The sequence below is a fragment of the Coccidioides immitis genome (assembly GCF_000149335.2).
Source record: "Coccidioides immitis RS genomic scaffold supercont3.1, whole genome shotgun sequence".
In the NCBI taxonomy this organism is placed as follows: domain Eukaryota; kingdom Fungi; phylum Ascomycota; class Eurotiomycetes; order Onygenales; family Onygenaceae; genus Coccidioides; species Coccidioides immitis.
This window is the reverse complement of record NW_004504310.1, coordinates 3,263,945-3,276,890: the sequence shown is the minus strand read 5'-3', so window position 1 is coordinate 3,276,890 and position 12,946 is coordinate 3,263,945. Positions and strand designations below refer to the sequence as shown.

Below are 12,946 nucleotides of genomic sequence, written 5' to 3'. Positions count from 1 at the left end.
CGTTTCTCCTATCATTCCATCAGGTCTGAACCTCTTTTTCTCTTTCTTTTTCTTTTTCCTTTTTGGAGACGGAGTCATTTTGCTTTGCTGTTCGTGTGGAGAAAGGGGGTTGTGGGACGGTAATTTAGGGGAGGATGCGTGATAAGGAGAAGGGAGGGGTTTGCGAGAAGTTTGGCTGGATTCAGACCGTCGGGGGGATTTCAACCTTCTGTTGTCCTTGTCTCTTGTCTCTGTCACGAATTTTTGTCTTGAGAGAGATAAGCCGTTGGTAGGTAGGCTGAGATGAAGCGATGTCGGTCAAAAAACCTGCCGGAGTAGTGTCGAAAGGAGGTAAGAAGGGTAACTATGGCAAGGCGATACGACATGGCGCGAGACGACATCGGTAAGACAAGACATAGGAGATAAGGATGCGACAGTTGTCACCAGAGTAAAAAGTTCGTGTTTCGTTTATTTGTTTCTTTAGTCAAGAAGGTGGAAAGAGCCCCAGGTTAAATCACCGTAGGTAGCCCAGAAAGCATGGAAAGAGGAGCGCAGGGGGGAGCGGACACGAAACCGAAAACACCGGACGACGGCTTTCAAGACTGGCCCGCTGAGGTAGAAGAGACACGGATCTGCTCCTCAGCTTTGCGGATAGCCTCGTCTTGGGCGTCGAGCAGGCGTGCTCGAGCCCGCCGTCGGCGGGTCTTTTTGGACGGCCGGTTTCGTGAGGATGTCTTTGCCGGGCCCGCTTCGCCAGCCTCCCCAAGGGACTCGGTTTGCGGCCCGTCTTTCTGCCGCTCCTCTTTAGGCAGCATAGCCTCGTTGCCGTTGTCGTTGCCGCTTCCTGGGACGGTGACGGTGACGGCGACGGCGGACTCTGGTGGGGTGTTGGGCTCCTCCACGGTTGTTGCTGGTACCTCCACTGGAGCCTCGGAGGGTTCTTGTCGCTGTTCTTCAACTGGTGGAACAGCATGCGAGAGCTCCTTGGAGGATACCACCGCTGGAGGACCAACTGGTTCCTCTGGGACAGGGGCCGAGTCTGTTGTTGTTGAAAGGGTAGACTCGGCACTCGACGCCATTACACCTTGGGGTTGCGCCGGAGGGTAGAGTTGCTGCTGGGCCCGCAGCGTCGCCCAGAAGTGACGGTCGAGCTCCTGGAGAACAAAGGGGTTAAAAGTCAGCCCTCCGGAGAGAGCTGGCTTCTCCCGTTGCTCCACCAAGGCTTGCCTTTCCGTTCCCTCTGGGGTTGACTTTGGGACGATTATGACTGGAACAACTCCGCGCAAGGGTTTGTCAGTGTATGGAACGAGTTCCCAGCCTGTATAGCGATTACCGTCAGCGTTGGTGGATGACTCCACAGGAGAATCTTCAACCAAGCTTTCGGTGCTCATTGAAGGCAAAGCCGACAAACCGATAAAGTCAGCCACAGAGTCCAGCCCCGTAGTAAACCCTACAGTGAGGTCACCGGAACTGGCTCGGACAGCGACAGACACACGGCGTCGATCTACCTTCGAGCGGCTACCTAGGTTCGAGGTCAATTCCTCCGCTTGGAAGAGCACGAAGCTCAGTCCGCTGACCAAGGAGGACACCAAAGCCACAACGATGCAGATGACTTGACCCCACTTGAAGCCGAAGTCGGTACGAGAGGTGATGGCGGGCGACTCGCTCTCCACGCGGACAACACGAGACGGGACAGGAAGGGTGCGAGTCGGGTTGGGGACAGGGGCCACCTGCATCGCTGCCGAATCCAAATCGAAGTCTTGGAGATAGTGAAGAGAGTGGAGAGCTTCGAGACGAGCTAGTTCGGCCTCCCGAGCAAGTCTGAGCGCGCGTCTGCGCCACGGGAAGACACTGCAAGGGTCTGGGTCAAAAAGCCATACAACTAACTCGACGCCCTCGAGCGTTCCTCTCACCATAAACGCTGGTTTAAAAGTCGATAGGAATCGTCGTCCAAAACTTTCCTGAGGGTGGACGTCGGTATGGGGTATTGGCGCTACCGTTCCCCAGATAGTGAGGACGGAAAAAATGATGGTGAAAAGAAGCATGGTGGCGTCGAAAGAAAAGTGTCTGCCTGAGAAGGCGAAGATGGAGAGTGGCGCGGAAAAAGAGGGTAAAGGAGATTTGGCAAAAAAAAGAGTTAATAAATGAAGATTGTTAATGCTTTAGCTCTGGATAAGTAGACGAGATAGGAGACCAAGGTGAAGGAGTTTGGTGGTCAAAGTGAATGTGGTGGAAAAATGGTGAGGAGAGAGAGAAAGAAGGAGGACAAAGAGGATTTTACAGTACTGTCGGAGGAACACTTCGGTAATGGAGGCTAACCACGAGACCAGTAAACAAGCTGATGCGAAGTTTCGCCAGACGGTTAGCAGGTAAAGGAAAAGCGCGATGTTGTGTTCGTGCGATCAGGGCAACGAGGCCAGCACAAGCGAGGGAGGGGAGAGTGTGCTGGAAGCGGAGAGTTCCGTGTAATGCAAGGGCTGGCAAGTCCCGGATATCTCTGAGTGCCTTGAGGTGGAGAGGATAGAGGATTGATATGGAGGCCATATAAATCGAAAATTTTCAAGGGAAAAAAGAAAAAAAAAAAGAACAGCGCTTTTTTATATCTTAGACCAGCATTAGTATCAGCGGCAGACCATGCCCCTTGAACGCCCCGTACATAACTGTCGTCAACATGCAGTAGAACCAGAACCAAAACCATACCCTGGTATATAGAAAGCAAAAAGTAGAAGATGCACACCCGGACGTAGACAATGCAGCTCAGTCGATATCCATCTCCTCCTGGGTGCCTCCGTCCACCAGCACTCTTGTCTTCTTCTTGTGCCGCACCTGTTCCTTTCCGACCACGGCATTCTTGACCCTCTGTTCTTCCAGTGGAACGCCTTTCTCCAGCATCTGCAGCTCCTTGCGAATAAGATGCTCTCCCTCGGCGACGACCCTCCGATCCTCCGCTCTCTTCTTCTCGCGGGCAAGCTTTCCCGCCAATCTCCTCTTCGTAAACACGCGCTCCCTTCTCTGCCGAATCTCCTCCACTCGTTCCATGGCCTTGACCGTTGCTGCCACCAGATTCCGGTCGTATTTGACGGGGACGTTGCGCTTCTTGGCGAACTGTGAGAGCACCAGGGAGGAATCGACGATCATCTCCTTGCCACGAAGAGCACGATGGGTCTTGGTCCACTTCAGCTTACGGGGTTGCCGCTTCATCTTGAAGTTCTTGTGGCATTTGGAGCGGCAGAAGCGGAATGTGCGGGCATCGTTGCGGACAAAGGTGATGCCCTTAGACGGGTAGACGGGGCGGGAGCAGAGGTGGCAAGTTTCGACCCTTGGGGGACATCCGTGAGCAAGACTTTCGGGATTGATACATTGGGGGAATCGACCTACCGCATGGTTGCTTTGTTGGCCCGGTCTCTGCCTCAAAACACAGCTGTTGCATCCACTTGTCCTAGTGAAGCTGCGGTAAATTTTTCTGATAAACTGACGTTGAAGTGCCCAGCCTGCGCTAAACCCAATGTGTGACTAGCGCTTCTTTCACTTTGCAGAAAAAAGTTTCGCTCGCCATCGTCGCCATCACCATCACCACCACTCCTCTTTGTTCGCTCGTTGATTTCACCGCTGCATTCATTCAAGCATTCCCTCTGAGGTTGCTAGTTCCTGCTACGTTTTAGATTTCAACAGTTTAACCACATTTCACCACCATGACATCTGTTGTTGCAGTGGGCATTGGCGTTGCCGCGGCCGCTTTCTTTGTATATCCTCCTTCCTCTCCACCTATTCCTCCTTAATGAAGCGAAACAATGCTGACATTTCCCTTCTCCAGGGTCGCGCTGGCCTGGTTGCTCTCCGCCGCTACAGGGGGGGCGTCAATGCTATGGGAAGAGCATTCTACAAGGGAGGCTTTGAACCCCGCATGAACCGTCGCGAAGCCGCTTTGATATTAGAACTCTCGTACGTAGACATTCTCTTCTTCTATTTTCTCTCGATAGAATAACTAGCTAACAGAGTTGTGGGATTTATAGTGAGCGAACCCTTACCAAGGACAAAGTCCGCGCAAACCACCGAAAGCTGATGTTGCTCAACCACCCGGACCGTGGCGGCAGCCCGTACCTCGCGACAAAGATCAACGAGGCGAAGGAGCTTTTGGAGAAGACCTCTTAAGCGAGAACACGAAATAGACCAATAAACACGCAAAGCCAAACACGCCTTTGCGCATGTGGCGTGGGAATCCCTTATAGACCTAAAGCAGCGAACTGTCCCCCTTTACATCTTGGAATTTTCTCTGGTTTCTGCATAGCACGGCGTTGGTGGGTGTTTTAAGATATACATAGATGAAATACGCTTGATTCGGCGGAGTATCTGCGCATCATGGAGACGTCTCCTCTCTTCTTCACGTCGGATACCAATACCTTGCGGGGATCGGATCAGACTTGGGAGCCCGTCCGACCGTGAATGGCTACTTTTTTCGTTTTTATTCTGGAGTGTGCTTGTTCAAGATCTGAGCTTTGCTTGGCTGAACACGAGTGTATATTAAGATTGAAATTTCCCGAACTCACGTCATAATAATATCAGGCCCGCTCTTTGGATGACATCTATCTTTCGCTAAAGTTGTCTTCCATGCTGCCACGAAACATATATATTCCTTTCTATTGACGAGAACGATGCGATTTGAACGGTGAGCCCGAAAGCAAGCTAGTAAAGAGCAAAACACATGGAAGCATAATCAGAATAGGATATCATGGTAAAGACTCCCGCGGCTTTTTATCATAAAGTACGCTAAAACCCTGCCACAGTGCTCCAATTCCTCCTTATCCGCGTGTCTTCTCCTAAACAAGCCTCTCATAAGGACTTACATGACTCCTCATATTCATCAAACTATCATAAACCGTCAGTCTTCAAGGTAACCATAGAGAAGCCAAATACAGGATTCATCCCTCCCCTTCCCTCGGTGCCGGGAATAACCAACCACCATTATCTTGGGGGGGAAAAAGGATCACACTCACAATACACTCCTCAAAGCGGATCCCTGCCTTCAGAACCGTCTCGTAAACCGCCTTCGCAACGCTCACCGGCATCCCCAACCTGACGGCCTCCCGCTTCGCGCGCTCGACGATCTGTTTGTTTCGCGCCGGAACATTGACGGATTCTCGCGTGTGCTTGAAACGGGTGGCTTCTTGGACGTATGCCATCCTGTTGATTTTGATTTTGATTTTTTTTTTTAGATGGGAGGTTTGAGAATCGGCCTTGATCTAAAAAGGTGCAAGCAGGGCAGGGCGGGGGTGGGAACGAGGGTTTGTTTTTGTTCAGGGGTCAGAGCAAGGTGTCAAGGGCTATGATTGGAGGAAACGATGGAATGAGGGTTTTGCAAGGAACAATTACGAGATAAACATATTTTTGTATATAATCTGAGGAAGGAAAAAGGACAAGGAGTGTGTTATTACCGGCGATTCAGTAGTTCAAGAAACTGCTTGTCAATCTCGTCGAGTGCCTCGCGAACGCCGTCGAGAGACTCGCAACATGTTGATAGCGTCCCGTTCAGCGATGAGAAGTGGACGCTCGGTGTGCCCCATGGTATCTCTCTCGCCATGGGGTTGGCTCGAAGTGGTGGGAGCTCTTCAGCGTAGCAGGCTTGGACCCTATCCCACCCATTCGGCGAAGCGGCAACGCACCCGAGAAGGGCCAGAGGTAAGTATATGAACAAGCCGAGAATCATCGCTCCGAGACGTGGATTAACAGGACTGGGCCGAATGGATCAGTGATTTTCAAGGATTAGATCTCGCCAAGTGAACAGCGGGAGGGTTTTCTTGCCCCTGGAGAATGTAGCGGATGGACGCCGTGATGGACATGGGCAAAATGACAAAGTTGTATCTTTGATAATACTCACCAGCAAACGTGGTTCCACGGATTGCTTGGCTTTGGTCTCAAATCGGAACCTAAACAATGTCTTACATTGGATGGCTTGAACGCCATTGATTTCCAGTGATAGGATGTCTCAAAAATGCATAGATACATACATCCTTGGACCTGTGAGGGGCTCGAGTAGACTTTCTTTAGGTAATTATGCATAGTTAAATGTATTTTGTAACCATCCAGCGTTCGTCAAACTGCAATTCATGAGTCCTACAACATAGGCAAGACATCAAACAGAAGGGGCGGGGAAGAAACATATAATGGATAGAATGCAAATGCAGTATCAGAAATATGACAACTCTAAGCATTATGATCTTCATGAAAATCAGCACGCTGGGAGTACGAAAAAAAAATTTTTTAGACAAAGAACTGGGCTGCTTTACCGCATAGCATCCATACCTCCTTGTAACGAGGCTTCAAGATCATTAGGCTGCATCCCCCCATGAATGGCCTCCTGAGGCCGTGGTTCGTCTTGTTTCCAAGATGCTATGTTTTCTTCGGGTATAGGGACACTGGTCTGCTGCGCTGCAGCCTGTTGTCCCGCATTGCCCATTTGAATATGTGGTTGTCGCACATGTGCACGGAATCGCATAACCTCGTCTAAAATCATCTTGCGCATATCATGAACGTCTTCGACAACTTCAAAGTGGAAGTCAAATGTAGTTTTGCAAGTCGGCTCGTCGGATGCGTCATGCCAAATCTGTAAATAAGGGTGTTCAAGAGCTTCTTCGACCGAGATACGGGATGAGGGATCGAACGCCAACATCCGATCAAGTAGGTCCAAAGCTTCTGGGTTCGCATTCGGGAACAATCGTTGAAAAGGAACTTTCTGCATGTATGGTAAATTGCGGACATAATCCTGTGCACGTGGGGAGCCAATGCGGCGAAGGGTCTCTTCATTTGGAGTCCCCAAATAATGAAGGATCTGATTCAGTTGGTCAACGTAATCACGACCTTTGAAAAACGGTCTTCCGCCAAGTAATTCTGCAAGAATGCAACCGACAGACCACACGTCAACTGAAAGTCAGGTTAGCAACATTTATTCTTGTTAAATTGTATCCATGAGGAAGGTGGGACATACTAGCTTTCGTGTAGCTCGGGAAGCTCAACATGATCTCTGGAGCACGGTACCATCTCGTCGCAACATATTCAGTCATGTATCCAGCGTTTTCATCTGGATCAATTGAGAAACCACGAGCAAGACCAAAATCGCAGATCTTGAGCTCGCAGTCAGCGTTGACCAAGAGGTTTCCTGGTTTTAAATCACGGTGTAAGACGTTGGCGGAGTGAATGTATTTCAGTCCACAAAGAATCTGATAGATGAAAGATTGGAAGTGAGCATCGGTCAGGGGCTGGCCGGAACGGATGATGGCAGCCAGATCACATTCCATAAGTTCTTATAATGTTCTTAGCATCAGGACCCAGTTTCCACGGATGATAGGTTCCTCACCTTCATAGAGATAGACCTCGTTGAAGTGGTCTGGTCTTGGAATGTCCATGTCGTAGAGGCAGGTGATCTTCAAGCAAGGTCAGTCGTTGAGTCCGTCCATCTGGATAGTGGAAAGTCCCGGGGGCATACATTGCGATGACCGCGGAAATGTTGCAACAGTTTAATTTCTCGCAGGGCTCTCTTAGCCAAGATTTTCTTGCTGAAGACATTGGTGACCTTTTTGATAGCAACGCCCTCGCCGGTCTGTACGTTGGATGCGGCACTAAGAGTAAGAAAAACAAAATATATTGTGTCAGAACTTGGCCATCAACCATGCAGGAGGAATCCTTAAAAAAATTGGCAACCGATGAAGGAGTAATTGTGAGTGGGAAGGGGTGAATCGGCTGCTCCGGTCGGAGGAGTACCGCTCCACCTCGCAGCGGTTGGAGCAAACATGCTTTCAGTGCACATACCAAACAATTCCATAAGCACCTTGCCCGACCTCCTTTGTGACATTGTACCGTTCGTCGACGATGAAATCCTGGTTAAACACCTTGAACACCTTACGTCCTTGTAAATCTGCCATTGTGCCGTAGCTTGAAATCACATGTAACGGGGCCAACGGTGAAATCTGAAGTTTTCGAGGATGTGCGGGGAGAGGGTATGGGTCAAGTTGCGGGTTGTTTCCGTGAGTTGGTCGAGAGATAAAAGGACAGGTTCGGCTCGAGAATACAGCAGCCTGGCGTGGATAGGGTTTGTTCTCCTGGCCCGGCTCGGAGAAGGGATTCGCAGTAAACTAGATACGACGAGAGAAAACGAGGGTGAAAACGAAAGTCATACGCCCAAGAGAAAGATAAATATCTGAGCTTTTTTGAAGCTGGTTTCCCCCGTTTGTCTTCAGGTTCCAGAGAGTGAGGACGACAACAAAAGTTGGCGTTTAATAGCTCTTGTTCATTCGAAACAGAAAAACGGCGGGATGGGATGGGGGGGAAAGCAGCATGAACTGGAGGGATGAGACTGATAGTTACTTGGCAGGCTTGCTTGATTCAATTGGGCGCCAAAAAAATAAATCAGCAGCCACAGCCAATGAGAGGTGCAAGAAAGCCAGTCCGGCGGAGAGAAGGAAATTCAAGGGGCCAGCGAGAAGTGTGAAGCTGGAGCGACAGGCGTTCGCTGGCTGAGGAGGGGCCGCGGTGTGGGAGTGGTGGTGATGGTGGGGTATTGGGTCGGCTGCCGATCGTCTCTCTGACCCAACTTTGTTGCGCCAAACCCTCACTCGCTCAGCTGTGCAACCGACTTTGTCCAATCGAGGTCTGTTTTCAGACTTTCTGCTCGACCTTTCTTTTTTTTTTTTTTTTTTTTTTTTTTTGAAACGGAAAAAGAAAGGAAAAAGAAAACAATTCTTCCTTTGATGTATTTTACGGAGTACCCCTCAGATGCTCCGGATACCTTCACGGCCAGCTGGTTATTTGGATGGAGGACTTGCCGCTCGTTCTAATCAGCAGCAGTTATATCTGCGCCGACAACCTCTTTGCTGACGACCCTCGTCTTCCTCCTGGCATCGTCAGCCAGCGAATCAGGAGGTGCAACGGTGTCTCAAATGCCCGTTTGAGCTCTGAAGGTGCGAGTGCTGGTGCCCCAGTTGGATGGCGGCCGCACTCCCTGAGGGTCACCAGTCCATCGTTACATGCTTACCTTGAAGCTATTGTCTTGTAGGCAAGTCCGCCGCTTAATCGCAATGCAACGTCTCTTTTCGGCTAAGCTTCAGATGCGGAGAGCTACGGAGCATATAATATCTCGAATTAACTAGATGGGCCTCCAAAACGGATTCGGTTGACGTCTACAACCGGGGGGAGCAGTGTGCCCTTGACTCCCCCCCTCAGTATTTGATTTTATCACCTATCGAAGACGGAAAAATGTCGTCTTATTTTCCTACGCCTACTTTTCCAGAAATAACTCCTTATAACAGATGTCTTTGAGGTGAGTCGAGCAAAACAAAGCCCTAACAAGCCAGATGATCCTCGACTACATGCTCTATATAATTGTCTTGGTTCACATCAACCATGATGTGATGTTTCTACGCGTCTGTATGCGAAAAGGAGCAGCCTTCTCTTTGCGCAAGTAGTGAATACAATCACAACCTCAAGCAGTATCCATGAGTTGGATACCAGGGATATCCGGGTGCTCAAAATCATCCACTAACTAGGAGTGCAAGCCACTTGACTCTCTTCTGTCACCTTTTACACTAGATGTCCCCCAGAAAGGTATTTAAGGCATTTCGGAAACGGCATGTCCGATCTTCACGAACCTCGGATGACGTTGATTTTCCTGCTTCCTGATGTGAAAGACCCTTGTCCTCGAACTCAATGGCAGGGTGCCTTTCGGGTACGCCGAACCCCCCAAAAGAGACCAGGTCCTTCTCGAATAAACATGACCATGGAAGCACTCTGGTCTCTTTGGAGTACCTAGACCCAATTTTAGTTGAAAATACCGTGAGATGTCACGCATAGCAGTAACCAACCATAGCACCTGGATGGGAGACCAATGCTCCAAATCAAAAATCGTTCGTGGTAGGACTGGCAAGCTCCCAGCGTGACAGGAGTCTAAAATCAACCGGTTTTAGGGTGTTTAAAAGATAGAGAGTAGACTTGTCCATTCATATTTCCAGCCTCAGAACATTCTCTCTTGCTGCCCAAAGTCATGTATCAACTCTGGTTTCTTCACTTTTGTCACTTTTGTGGCTTGATTAAGTTCTCCTTAATTTTGTATTACAGGGTATGTGCTGCATCCAGAGTCGTTAGTTGGTTAAATAAGATTGGGATATCGACGGGAGGCCAGCTCCGGATGCTCTACTCCGTACCCCGGGCCGTTACTAAGAGTAATGTAGATAAACAACTACCTCCTAATTATGACCGCCAGCAGCCTTTGATGAACGATGATAATTTGCTTTAACATTTTTTTGCGTTTCTTGCCCTGCGAGTGGACCGTCCCGAGCTTCTCGGCGGATCCTCCGGGTCACGATCCATGGTTGAGCTGTGCTAGTGGTCGTCTGACATATCTAATCTATTTGGAAGGAGGATTAATTTCATGTGCGCTATTAGTCCATATTAACCCCTGGGGCGAATAACTATTCAACCGGTATTATGTCGTGTTTGCCTGCTAGGAAATGAGAGATTATTTTCCAGATCCGTCCCCTCTAGATCTCTCGGCGAGCTCAATGAGACGTGACCAGATTCGCGGAGTTGAAGATCTGATGCAACATGCTCGATGGCTATCCTTGCGCCTTGTTCAGTGTTTTGAGAGGGGGTGGGAGTTATATTCTGGAAGGATTGTCAAAATTAAATAGGTAATCATTGAAGCAAATGGCTTGATAGAATTAAGATCTGGAAACCCTATCCATGTCGCGAACTGGGGCAGGGGGGAAAATAACTATCCACCGGGCAAGGCAGTTGGCTTCTCCAGAGATAACAAAATAAAATAATAAGGTATGTTCAATCAAAGTGCGCGCGCGCACACACATGAATTGGAAAGCCCGAAACATTAAAAGCAACCCATTTCCATCGCTTTTGTCTTTCATAGGGCGGGAAACGCGCCTCCATCGCCTCGAAGGTCACTTCCTGCGCTATACAACATCTGTCCATCTTCAACGTGGCATCTAATAACCTGGCCTCTTCCAAACATTGCCCTCTCAAACCCCTTGAGGATCTTAACCTGATGCCCCATCTGCCTTAACCCTTCTGCCACTGACTCACTAATTCCTTCTTCCAAATATACAGTCCGATCCACTTTATCAATAGACTGAGGATGTCCAGCACCAATACAGATCCGCGGGGCATCAAGGGCTGATTGCGGAGTAGCCTTGAACGCCAGCATGTTCATAAGAACCTGAACATGACCCTGTGGTTGCATAAAGCCTCCCATGACACCATAGACGGTATGTAACGAGTTGTTGTCCTGTGGGTTAGTGATCATAGCAGGGATGATCGTATGGTAGGGGCGTTTGCGCGGGGCAATCACATTGGGATGGCCTGGCATCAGGGAAAAGTTCGAGCCCCGGTTCTGGAGGGGAAAGCCGCATCCTCTGGGGACAATGCCGGTCCCGAAACCCCCGTAGAGACTGTTGATGAAAGATATGCCGTTGCCTTCTTTATCCGTCACAGCCAAGTACACAGTGTCACAGTGGTTATGGGCTGGGCTTCCGTGATCGAGGATATCCGAGGCCTTGTTGGGATCAAATAATTTTGCGCGTTCGGTTAGATAAGCTGGGGAGATAAGATCCTGCGATGGGACCTTTTCGACATCGGGGTCGGTCACCCACCACTGTGCATCGGCGAAGGCGATCCGCAAGCTCTCGATGATGGCGTGGAGATAAGGAACCGAATTGTGCTGATCCTTGCTGAAATGTGGTATCTTCCCAGCGCGTGATAATTCCTTGAGTATGCCAAGAGCCATCAGTGCAACGATGCCTTGGCCGTTGGGAGGATGCTCCCAGACCTCGACTTCACCCCCTCCTTCACGTTTGGTTCCTGCGATTTCTCCAGGGTCGATCTTTAGTGATATTGGATCCACTTCCTGGCTGCCTACCTCCACATGGTACTCGAGATCGTCAAGACTCAAGTAGCCCCCAAGGTCCTTCACGACTTTGACGATTTCCTCCGCAATCCTGCCTTTATAGAAACCTTCCTTTCCTTCTTTGGCAAGAGTTCGGAATGTCTGTGAGAGCTGTGGGTTCTTGAAGAGCTCACCGGGCAGAGGGCACCTGACACCATCTCTGGCCTGTGGATCTGCTTTCAGTATCTCTCTGAAGTTTGGCGAAGCTTTTCGGATGGGCTCTTCGCATGCTTCCCACTATGTTCAAACCGGTTAAAAAGAAGAATTGAATATATATATATTTTGATTGAATGGGGAACAACGGGGTCAACATACGAAAGTCGAAGCCAGTTCCGACACCGGAAACCCTTTTTCTCCGAGTTCAATGGCAGGCATTAGAATTTGCTCAAGGGTCAAGCGGCCGCTGCCAAACCTTTCAACGGTATCTACCCATCCTGCTGCTGCACCTGGCGTTGTTACAGCATGGGCGCTGGTCATGGGAATCCCTCCAGTCTCGCCCTGCGCAAGGCCCAGGTCCTTTCGAATAGCATCAAGGGACAGGTTCCCCGCAGCACGGCCTGAGCCGTTCAACGCAGAGACTTTCTTTGTTTTCGCATTATAAAACAAGCAAAACATGTCCCCACCGATACCGGTGGAGCTGGGCTCTGTCATATTCAATGCTGCGGCTGTATCAAAAGTTCAATATTAGGACCCGATCTCTCCGAATGGAAAGCTCTCTTGGGAAACGAACCAACGGCCACAGCTGCATCCTGCCAAAAATGTGATTAGAGGTAATGGCATACAAACAGTCAAGGTGATCTCTACTTACAGCAGCATTTCCACCTTGCTGCAAGATCTTCTGTCCTGCAGCAGCAGCCAATGGCTGGGTGCATGCCACGATGCCGGCGGTGCTATGGACCACGCTCCGTCTACTCGCAAACGGGCAGAACTGGAGGTCCGGCACCGAGTAGATATCTCGACATGTCAGCCCCATTTTTTAACCCGGGGTATCTGTTGAATTGGCACGATGCTCAGGGAAGTTTTTGT

The 12,946-nt window shown here is 49.8% G+C and overlaps 6 protein-coding genes across 6 annotated transcripts; 1 reads left to right on the top strand and 5 right to left on the bottom strand.

Annotated features, from left to right (window-relative positions):
* Window positions 1-575: 575 nt before the first annotated feature.
* CIMG_01977 (uncharacterized protein) lies at window positions 576-2,024 on the bottom strand (the record flags this gene model as incomplete). Its single annotated transcript, XM_001248205.1, has 1 exon — window positions 576-2,024. The coding sequence occupies one exon, from the start codon at window positions 2,022-2,024 to the stop codon at window positions 576-578; it is 1,449 nt and encodes a 482-aa protein (XP_001248206.1).
* Window positions 2,025-2,736: 712 nt separating this feature from the next.
* CIMG_01978 (ribosome biogenesis protein RLP24) lies at window positions 2,737-3,362 on the bottom strand (the record flags this gene model as incomplete). The annotated part of the gene is made up of 2 exons (XM_001248206.1): window positions 2,737-3,298; window positions 3,358-3,362. 2 exons carry the CDS (start codon window positions 3,360-3,362, stop codon window positions 2,737-2,739), a joined length of 567 nt encoding a protein of 188 aa, XP_001248207.1.
* A 309-nt stretch (window positions 3,363-3,671) lies between these two features.
* CIMG_01979 (mitochondrial import inner membrane translocase subunit tim14) lies at window positions 3,672-4,564 on the top strand (the record flags this gene model as incomplete). Its single annotated transcript, XM_001248207.2, has 3 exons — window positions 3,672-3,722; window positions 3,794-3,921; window positions 3,993-4,564. The coding sequence occupies 3 exons, from the start codon at window positions 3,672-3,674 to the stop codon at window positions 4,129-4,131; spliced, it is 318 nt and encodes a 105-aa protein (XP_001248208.1). The 3' UTR covers window positions 4,132-4,564.
* Window positions 4,565-4,590: 26 nt separating this feature from the next.
* CIMG_01980 (uncharacterized protein) lies at window positions 4,591-5,789 on the bottom strand. Its single transcript, XM_001248208.2, has 3 exons — window positions 5,412-5,789; window positions 4,974-5,160; window positions 4,591-4,845 (listed from the first exon to the last, which is right to left on the bottom strand). Exons 1-3 carry the CDS (start codon window positions 5,681-5,683, stop codon window positions 4,810-4,812), a joined length of 495 nt encoding a protein of 164 aa, XP_001248209.2. The 5' UTR covers window positions 5,684-5,789; the 3' UTR covers window positions 4,591-4,809.
* A 240-nt stretch (window positions 5,790-6,029) lies between these two features.
* CIMG_01981 (CMGC/MAPK protein kinase) lies at window positions 6,030-8,442 on the bottom strand. The gene is made up of 6 exons (XM_001248209.2): window positions 7,783-8,442; window positions 7,460-7,592; window positions 7,331-7,397; window positions 6,962-7,276; window positions 6,264-6,897; window positions 6,030-6,194 (listed from the first exon to the last, which is right to left on the bottom strand). Exons 1-6 carry the CDS (start codon window positions 7,893-7,895, stop codon window positions 6,188-6,190), a joined length of 1,269 nt encoding a protein of 422 aa, XP_001248210.2. The 5' UTR covers window positions 7,896-8,442; the 3' UTR covers window positions 6,030-6,187.
* A 2,154-nt stretch (window positions 8,443-10,596) lies between these two features.
* On the bottom strand, window positions 10,597-12,893 carry CIMG_01983 (gamma-glutamyltransferase; the record flags this gene model as incomplete). Its single annotated transcript, XM_001248211.2, has 4 exons — window positions 10,597-12,157; window positions 12,236-12,585; window positions 12,651-12,669; window positions 12,729-12,893. The coding sequence occupies 4 exons, from the start codon at window positions 12,891-12,893 to the stop codon at window positions 10,883-10,885; spliced, it is 1,809 nt and encodes a 602-aa protein (XP_001248212.1). The 3' UTR covers window positions 10,597-10,882.
* Between the last annotated feature and the right edge of the window lie 53 nt (window positions 12,894-12,946).